Source organism: Perca flavescens, chromosome 22 (assembly GCF_004354835.1).
Source record: "Perca flavescens isolate YP-PL-M2 chromosome 22, PFLA_1.0, whole genome shotgun sequence".
Taxonomy (NCBI): domain Eukaryota; kingdom Metazoa; phylum Chordata; class Actinopteri; order Perciformes; family Percidae; genus Perca; species Perca flavescens.
Genome location: NC_041352.1, coordinates 25,305,176 through 25,315,425, shown reverse-complemented (window position 1 = coordinate 25,315,425; position 10,250 = coordinate 25,305,176). Strand labels below are relative to the sequence as shown.

The following is a 10,250-nucleotide window of genomic DNA, read 5'->3' as shown; positions in this document are numbered from 1 at the left end:
TCTATATAAAAGAGACTTCAGATACAGTATTAGGGGACCACTAAGGCCTATATAAAAGAGACTTCAGATACAGTATTAGGGGACCACTAAGGCCTAAATAAAAGAGACTTCAGATACTGTATTAGGGGACCACTAAGGTCTATATAAAAGAGACTTCAGATACAGTATTAGGGGACCACTAAGGCCTAAATAAAAGAGACTTCAGATACAGTATTAGGGGACCACTAAGGCCTATATAAAAGAGACTTCAGATACAGTATTAGGGGACCACTAAGGCCTAAATAAAAGAGACTTCAGATACTGTATTAGGGGACCACTAAGGCCTAAATAAAAGAGACTTCAGATACTGTATTAGGGGACCACTAAGGCCTATATAAAAGAGACTTCAGATACAGTATTAGGGGACCACTAAGGTCTATATAAAAGAGACTTCAGATACAGTATTAGGGGACCACTAAGGTCTATATAAAAGAGACTTCAGATACAGTATTAGTAGACCACTAAGGTCTATATAAAAGAGACTTCAGATACAGTATTAGGGGACCACTAAGGCCTATATAAAAGAGACTTCAGATACAGTATTAGGGGACCACTAAGGCCTCTATAAAGGCATCCAAAGAGCACCATGTCATGGGGCCTTTAAACTACTGACTTGAGAGCTGAACAGTCACTATTTATTGTTTTAACTCAAGTTATTTCTTCCCCTATTCACATGCCCCCCCGAGAAATGTCCAGGAACTTGCAGGAGCCTTGGTGGAAGAGTGGGGTAACATCTCACAACAAGAACTGGCAAACCTGGTGCAGCCCACGAGGAGGAGATGCACCGCAGTACTTAATGCAGCTGGTGGCCACACCAGATACTGACTGGGACTTTTGATTTTGACCATCCTTTGTTCAGAGACACATTTTTCCATGTCCGTCTAACATTGTTCAGTTTATTTCGTAGTAATTTGAATTATTTTATGTTCATACAAAGTTTTACGCATGTAGATACACATGATAAATGCAAACTTACATACAATATACTAATAATATGGCACTTCATGTTAAGATACTGTAGGGGGAGCTGCTCACTTTTTGTATCAGCTCATTATTTGTAATAGAACCTGAAGATGATGAGAAAGACTAATACTAAGACTAAAGACTAATTATAAAAATGTGTTGCTGATGTTGTTGATGAGGCATAATGATGATGAATGATCATGACGTCATCCTTATGATGCCAATGAAAGGGGGGGAAGAGACTGAAAAAGAAGTAAAGTTATAGTTATATTTCGATGGGAGTATATTCTACTGTATTTTGTCATTTAAATGCCATTAAAAGACATACGCTTTAATGCATTAACTTTACCATTAAAGTTTATTAAAATGTTAGTCATTATTTATCTTTATATGTCACGTCTGCTCTCCGCCCCAGATGTTTAAAACTCCTCTTCTGCTGCTGCCACGTTTTTGCTCCTTTCCAAAGAGAGGGACGACGCTGGGAAGCTATACCGCAACCCGATTGGTCCAAAATCACGAGATCCCGCCTTTGGTCCCGCCCATGAGTTGATTCTCTGGCTCTGATTGGTCGGATATTAAGCCAATCACGGTTACTATGGACTTTGGCTTTGCTGGTATCCAAGTGTGGACGTTATTTCTTGGACAACTCGTAGCTTCATCAGTTAGAGCAGAGACACGTAAAGCGACAAGGAGCGCGTACTTTGTGTATGTTTTTTTGTCATAATTACAGTTAAGTTAGCTTGTTAGTTCGTAGCTGCACAACTGACGAATTGCATCCGCGAATTTGCGAAGCAATGGCCCAGAAAAAGACTCCCAAAACCCACTCCAAAAAAGGTCAGTACCCTTTCTTTGCTAGTTTCTCTGACGCGCCTGAATGCCCTCTGTACATATTTCCATTTCATTTTCCTGCAATTTTAAAGTTGATTTCCATATCGGTAAGGATATATATCTGGCAGAACAAAACCAAAGATGTTTTAGGAATTATTCATATACATTCTTTAATTCGGCTAACATACCGACACAACATACAACATGCAACATGAACTACAGCTTTCACAGTTGGATCTCCCGTGCTTCCCATGGTCTCCGAAAGTGAGTCCTACTGGGCGTTCAGACGCAGTCTCAACTCGCAGTAAAACCAAAGATTGTATTTAAGTAAAGACAGTTTGTGTATTTTACGCATGCCGAATTCAGCAGTGGTGGTCATACATCTATACACACTTCCTAATTCGTTTTTTCGTAAGTATTTGCGTTGCCACCAAAGAAGAGTGTAATAAACTGACATCATTCTGAATGGAGTCTGGTTTGACGTTCACGCGATATAAGAAAACTGGGCTAGTTTAGCCTTTTTTGTTGTTTTTGCTAGCTGTCAAAATATCCACAATATAGATTACTTCAGCTATCCGACTTAACTGAATGGCTAAGTTTAAATCAAGGGATGCTCTGTGGGACTGTTTACATGCTTGTCCAGCGGTAGCATGGAAGTGCAGCCCTGTAAATGACGCTAAGCTAACCTAGCTACCAGAGGTGATTGTCAGCAAACAATTAGCTAACAAGCTATCAACTTTTTATGAGACAGCAGTTAGTTGTTGATGTTCTCGTGTCATTTGACTGTTTTTAGCCAACAAACTCTGATAAACTCTCTTCATACACATTTATAAACCTGACACACACATTTTAGGTTATTCCATAATCATAACATAGTTAAATGTTGCCCATTTAATTGGTACAAACATATTATAAATAGGCTAAGGCCTACTGTTATGTCTGTGGGTGTGAAACCTGCTTGCTAAACTTTCTTTCATCTCCATCTTTGTTGTCACTTTTTGATACCTGCAAATGTGTTGTGATTATCGATTAATCGGTTTGAGTCATTGTTTATGAAAAAAGTTAAAAACTCACAGATTCCAGCTTCTTAAATGTGAACATTTTGTCCTGTCTTATCTAATCAACAGAATAATCCAGGATGGAAATAATTGTTAGTTGTGGCCATAGTTTTAGATTTTTGCCAACACATTGCTGTATGTTTACACACAGACACAGACAGACAGACAGACACATGCAAACACAGGCAGACGCACACACAGACAGACGCACATACACACACATGCAAGCACAGACGCACGCACGCACACATGCACACACACATGCATACATACACACACACAGACACACACAAAGACAGACACGTGCACACGCACACACAGACAGACTCACACATGCATGCACGCACGCACACATGCATACATACACACAGACACGCACGCACACAGACAGACAGACAGACACACACATGCACACACAGACACGCACGCATGCACACACGCACACAGACAGACACACACACAGACACACACATATGCACACACACACACACACACACACACACACACACACACACACACACACACACACAGGCACACAGACAGACAGACATATGCACACACAGACACGCACACAGACAGACAGACACAAATGCACACACAGACACGCACGCATGCACACACACACACACACACAGTATGTTTCTCCCTCTCTGTCTCTTAATCATAACACACACAAGACAAAATAAGAGTTCACTTGCAAAAATGTAATGTGCAAAATAAAGGTTTTGTGATCGCTAGGACCCAAAATGTAAATTTGAATAATTGCACAGCTCCAGTTCAGACTGGCTTCATGTTTATTGCAAAATATATTTTTAAAATACACTTTTGTTCCTCTCACATATGCTAGTTAGTCACAACACCGCAAATAGTGTGCGTGTGTGCGTGTGTGTGTGTGTGTGTGTGTGCGCGCTACCACAAGTTGATCTCATATGTTGTGTTTGAGTTATTGTTATCCATTGTAATTGTCTGAATATTAGTGTGTGTGTGTGTGTGTGTGTGTGTGTGTGTGTGTGTGTGTGTGTGTGTGTGTGTGTGTGTGTGTGTGTGTGTGTGTGTGTGTGTGTGTGTGTGTGTGTGTGTGTGTGTGAGAACAAACAAGTGTCAAGGTTATTTGGTGGGCTATTCTGTCCTCTCTGGCATTTCACACACACACACACACACACACACACACACACTCACAGAGTGTCCCAGGGTTTGTCAGCTCTAATAATAGTGTGTGGATCAGGTTCTAACGGTGGACTGTAGTGCTGAGAGGAAGAGGAGGAGTTCTCTCTTTCTCCTTCTCCGCTCAGACACCTTCTGTCCTCCTTGTTTGTTTCCTCATCGGGCGATCAAAACTTTGGAATATCTCTTCTTTGGGATTGTTTTCATCTCTTCGCGCCACCTCTTCGATTCAGTACTTGTATTTTTATAAACTTTTTGTGCAGTAGGCCTACTTTATTTATTTTTTGGAAAGTTTTAAGTACTTTTTTGCTGCTTTTTAATTCGTCTTTTTTTCCAATCTGGTTTTATCTGGTACTTAAACATCGTGTGTTCGTCACTTTATATTCTGAAATAAATATTCTAAATTCGTTTTTATGGTGGTTTAGTGTGCAGCCGACGGTGTGTATCTGCCGTCCGGCCTGGTTCTGGCCCAGCTCGGCCCTGTTTTTTTTTTTTTTTTTTTTTTTTTTTTTTTTTTGGGTGTTTCAGCTGAGATCAGAGACGGTCCATGCAGCGCTACCGTCATTATGGCTCCTCTTACCCTCCTTCCCCCTCCTCCGCTCCCGTAGAGGAGATCCACGCCGAAGAGGAGGAGGAGGAGGAGGAGGAGGAGGTGTTCACTGAAGAGGAGGTCTATGAGGAGGAGGCGGAGCCTCTGATACAGGATGAGGCGGAGCCTGCGGTGCAGGAGACAGGTAGGATCGGTGTTAGGAGTAAAGTTTAACCCAGTTAGATTTGGTTTCGAACCTCCTATGGCGGCATTTTGATGCTACCTAGCAATCACCTCCCGTTAGCATCCCATTGACTCCCATTCATTTTGACGTCACTTTGACAGCGAATAACTTTACATCTGAAGCGTTTAAAGACTCTATTTGTCCGATGTTTATTTCTAAAGAAACACGACAATGTATAAAAGGCTCCGTTACCTCGTAGCTCACGTTATGGCTCCGTAGCAGACGCTTTTATAAAAACAGGCTAACGATTGGGTCATAACCACGAGACTTACTGTCACACAGTAGAGGAATTACCGTATAGTACAGGAGAAGCTCACAGGCAGTTTGGACTTACATTATATGTTTAGGTTTAATGACTAATGTTAACTAGCATGTTAGTGATCAATAATTAGCCTGTGTCTATGTTATCTCCTTACATATACCTACACTCTCCGTCTCTGTAAGATTGGGAATGATTGAGATTTCTCTCGGCACAGCTACCAGAAGACTTCACACTTTCAGAAAAGTGCATCTAATATCCTTCACTGGTCTCCTGGTCCAGAGACACGGGGTCTGGTGGTCCATTATATATACTGTCTATGGTTACCGAATTTGATCACAGACCGAATTGCCTCCTTAGTAGTCTGGGAAACCCCTGACAAACTTCCGGCAAATTTCGGATTTGCTCTGGAAGTCCTTCTGGAGAGCCCATTCGAGCCCATTTCCAATTTTTCCAAATTGAGGCACCAATCACAACCGTTGAACGGGCTTCCCACGATAACGCAGCGGCATTGAAGCAGATTTTGAATTTCCGTGAACGGGCTCTGCAACATGCTCGTTGGTTGAGCTGTTTTTCCGTCGCTCTGATTGGTCGAAGGACTATCCAATTGCGTCCAGAGGCATTTCAGCGGCGTCCGTGGGTGACGGCCCCTTTTGGAAATGGGCTGTGAACGAACCTTCCCCCAGACCCACTCTAATCTCTCTTAGTATCAAGTATGGGGGGAATGCTTCGTCATTCAATACCAGGGCTGCACAATATCTCGTATTTTATCATCATCGCAATATCAGCTGCCGCAGTAAACGCATCGCGAAAGTCTGCGATGTTTCGCGAAAGACACTCCAATTTTCTTGTGTTATTTCAAAGAAAATATCGGCAAAAAACTGCACTTTAAAATGTAACTGTCATTATTTCTTTAGCTGTGTTTTTTTGCGTTCAATGAAATGTTAACATAAAGTTGGAAATTCCTTTTTATTCGTTTTAGCAGAATACTGAAAGCAGCAGAAAACTGAGTACACTTTAATATCTGTTTTATTTATCGCAAGGAATATCGTTATCGCGTATTCTTCTCACATCGTGCAGCCCATATTCAATACCAAATTACCTTAGACCTTATATCAGCGTCAGTGAGCCAATCAGCACGCAGCATGCTTTTTACCAAGATCTACCAATGTCTGTGATTGGCTGTGAGACATTCAGGAACACTCAACGTTTCGCAGAGACTGGGCTCACGTAGTAGGAGCTGAAGCATAAATAAAAAGATTTGTGCCGTAATGTTTACTGTTGTAATTTCTTTTTGCATTCATTCATTCATTCATTCATTCATTCATTCATACATACAGTAGGCTAGGCTAGTGTCGTAGGGATAAACTAGCCAGCTAACAAACTGCACACGATGGCAGACAATTTGATTTATTTTTGCTATATGAAATAGGTATGGTATATAGGTCGTTTAGGAACCGGTGTGGATGTCATGGTATTGGTATCGGGACCGGTATTGAAAATGTTTTAACGCTACCCCGCACTGTTATCTGGCCTGGTTTGGCTCGCTTAGGAGGTGTTACTGAGGAGGAGGTCGCAAAGACGAAGGAGGAAGTGCAGCCTGACGTCCAGGAGACAGGTTGGAAAGGTTTTTGAGCTTGGTTTGGCATGGATTGGTTTGGTTTGGCATGGTTAGTGGGTGTGCTTATGAGGAGTAAAGCTCCATCAGACATTGCTGGATATATCTGTAGGACTTGTGTTTGTTTTGTAGCTCAACATCATTTGCTTTGATGTGGTTTGATGTGGTTTGGTGCACTGTATGACATGCTTTTAATGCAAACTCAGTACATCCTGTAGCTTATTTTCACAATAAAAGCCTTTTTTTTATATGTTATATTGTAGCAAAGGAGCCACAGGAAGTCTTGAGTGAAATTTGATCCAGGGAAAATCCTGATTAGGCATGGCATGGTTTCTATTTGGCCTGGTTTGGCATTGCTAGACAGTGTTTAAAGATTATTTTTTTGTCCTGCGTGTATTCCCTGCTATTTGAAAACAAAGAAGATGGCGGCTGCTGCTGCTGGTGGCGAACAGCGCTCTTTGGAATCAGCTTTCTGGAAGACTTGGAGTTCAGCTTTTCTTTGAGAAAAGAACAAACAACGGCACTGAAGTCATTCTTAAAGGAACACGCCGACTTATTGGGAATTTAGCTTCTTCACCGTAACCCCCAGAGTTAGACTAGTCCATACATACCCTTCTTATCTCCGTGTGTGCTGTAACGCTGTCTGACGGCTCCAGCAGCATCAGCCCAGCACAGAACATACAGGTGAATGGTTCCAGTAATCCTACTGCTCCCAATAAGAGACAAAATAACACCAACATGTTCCTATTTACATGTTGTGATTTGTAGAGTCACAGCGTGTACAAAAAACAACATAACACGAGACACAGCAGTCTTCTAACTGTAAACAAACCGGGAACTATATTCTCAGGCGGAAGAATATAGTACTTGGGCGGAGTGATATGCTTGCAGCAAGCCTGTCTGAGAATATAGTTCCCAGTTTGTTTACTGTTAGAAGACGGCTGTGTCTCATGTTACGTTGTTTTTTGTACACACTATGACTCTACAAATCACAACATGTAAATAGGAACATGTTTGTGTTGTTTTGTCACTTTTGTCACAATTTGGAGCAGTAGGCTAGTTGGAACCAGTTACCTGCAGGATCTGTGCTAGGCTAGGCTAGTTGGAACCAGTTACCTGCAGGATCTGTGCTAGGCTAAGCTAATGCTGGAGCCGTCAGACAGCGTTACAGCACACACGGAGATGAGAAGGGTATGTATGGACTTGTCTTACTCTGGGGGTTACGGTGAATAAGCTAAATTCCCAATAAGTTGGCGTGTTCCTTTAAAGAAGGAAGAAGGGTGGCTACTTTGAAGAATCTAAAATATAAGACATGTTTTCAGTTATTTCACACTTTTTTGTTAAGTACATAATTCCATATGTGTTCATTCATAGTTTTGATGCCTTCAGTGAGAATCTACAATGTAAATAGTCATGAAAATAAAAAGGAAACACATTGAATGAGAAGGTGTGTCCAAACTTTTGGCCTGTACTGTATTCAAAAGCTTCGCCGTTGTAGTTCAAACCAAATGTGTCATAGTTGCCGAATGAATCTGAATTATCATATTGGGGTATTTTGTTCATGGCGCCCATCAGCCATTACAAGCACAAGTAACAGCTGTTGAAGCTCTGTGATTGGATAGATTGCCTTCGTTTTACATTTTCGTCCACGGTTTTGTCCCCTTTTTGTTGTTGTTGTTTTGATCAAAGAACTAGATGCGTTCCTACACAGTTGTCTATCTTTAGACCGATGTCTGTCCAAAACTTGAAGTTGAAGAGCTCCAACATGGTGTTTGAGAGCGTGAATGGGACTTATTATTTTATTTTTTTTTATCTCTGGATAAAATTTTAGTTTTAAAACCTTGCGGATGTCTTTGTGTTGCATCACAGCAGTAAATAACCCTTTCCCAGGATATAGGCGCCACATGTTTCTCCTGCATGTACAGTATCTCACAAAAGTTAGTACACCCCTCACATTTTAGTAAATATTTCATTACATCTTTTAATGGGACAACTAGAGATGGCCCGATAGCACTTTTTTGCTTCCCGATACCTGAACTTGCTTATCGGCCGATACCGAGTACCGATCCGATACCAGTGTGTCATATATTTTATTATGTTTTAACAGCTGTATACTACTATCCCTGTATGGATGTGATATGATTTCTATCTTTGTTGTCTGTCTGGCTCAGGTTAAACTCTTTGTGAAACATGAACAAACAAACAATGAATGCCCCAGAACTTTCTTTTATTCTCCAGTTTGACAATCAGTTATAACGGAAAAAGAACAAAAATAAACTACTTTTAATGTAGATTTTCTTTAGGGCTTTATTACGTGGTATCGGATCGGTGCATAAACTCCAGTACTTCCCAATACCGATACCAGCGTTTTAGGCATTTTGCTACAATGTAAAGTATTAAGTGTACAGCTTGTATAAAATTTCACAATACCTAGAGATTGGCATGGTTTTATGTCAGTTAGCCTAATAGCTGGTTTGATTTGCATTGAGAGATGATTTTATGGAAAGTACCCCATGTCAATCTGTAGCTATGGTGAAGGGTATGTGATGATGAGGGGCTATTTTAATTCCAAAGGCCAAGGGAACTTTATCAGGATGAGTTATTTTAAGGGGACAGCACATTTACACTGTTACACAAGCTGTACACTTAATACTTTACATTGTAGCATATTGTAATTTCTTCAATGTTGTCCCATTAAAAGCTATAATGAAATATTTACTAAAATGTGAGGGGTGTACTCACTTTTGTGAGATAACAAAACAGCTCTTGCGACTCCTATTGGTTGATATTCCATCTCTTGGTGTTGTCTTCCAGTTGACCATGCAACTTTTTGTTTTTCCGGGTCCAAATTTTGACATTTTTGACACCTTTTATTTTTATCCAAGTATTTTTTGTCACTTTTTCCGATGTTTTTGTCTAGTTTGTTCTGCACTATTTTTGTTTTTTTTTTCCCCCTCGTTTTTGAAGCTCTTTCCGACATTTTTGTCAATTTTTTCAAAGTTTTTATTATAATTTTATTTTCTTCAAATGCTATCAAATTGAATCGTTGTATGGAACTATCCAGGTTATTATTTTACTGCGCATGCAATAGCACTAAAATCGTAAAATCAACTCCACCTCAATATCAGAGGGGGAAAATATATTTATTAAACAGAAAATCAAGTCATTTCAAGTCATTTGACTCAAGTCTAAGTCAAGTCTCAAGTCATGAATATCAAGTCAAAGTCGAGTCTTTTATGAATGTTAATCAAGCAAGTCTCAAGTCCTAAAATTTGCGACTCGAGTCTAACTCGAGTCAAGTCATGTGACTCGAGTCCCCCATGTCTGGGAGTTTGTTAAAGTACGACGGTGTGGAAATGGCCAAAATTGCACTTAATTTTCGAACTTTGAAATCAAAATGGTGGACTTCCTGTTGGGTTTAGGGTATGGCTCTAATGACGTTTTTTGTACATCTGGACATGTTACATATGTGTACCAAGTTTCGTGATTTAAACACACTGCAGGGGCTCAATTTTTTTTACTTTGTAGGTGGCACTAGCGAGCCATTT

At 40.5% G+C, this 10,250-nt stretch overlaps 1 protein-coding gene across 6 annotated transcripts in view; it reads left to right on the top strand.

Moving 5' to 3' along the window:
- The first annotated feature begins 1,624 nt into the window (after positions 1–1,624).
- The window catches only part of unm_hu7910 (un-named hu7910), a 92,445-nt gene continuing 83,819 nt past the window's right edge, over positions 1,625–10,250 (top strand). For 4 of the 6 annotated variants that reach the window (XM_028569001.1, XM_028569000.1, XM_028568999.1 and 1 more), the window contains exons 1-2: positions 4,572–4,786; positions 6,637–6,702. In XM_028569001.1, coding sequence (XP_028424802.1) covers positions 4,600–4,786; positions 6,637–6,702 — 253 coding nt within the window. In that variant the 5' untranslated portion in view covers positions 4,572–4,599. Of the gene's footprint in view, positions 1,837–4,571; positions 4,787–6,636; positions 6,703–10,250 lie in introns of those variants that run through there. The other 2 variants (XM_028569004.1, XM_028569003.1) reach the window with 2 other exon arrangements.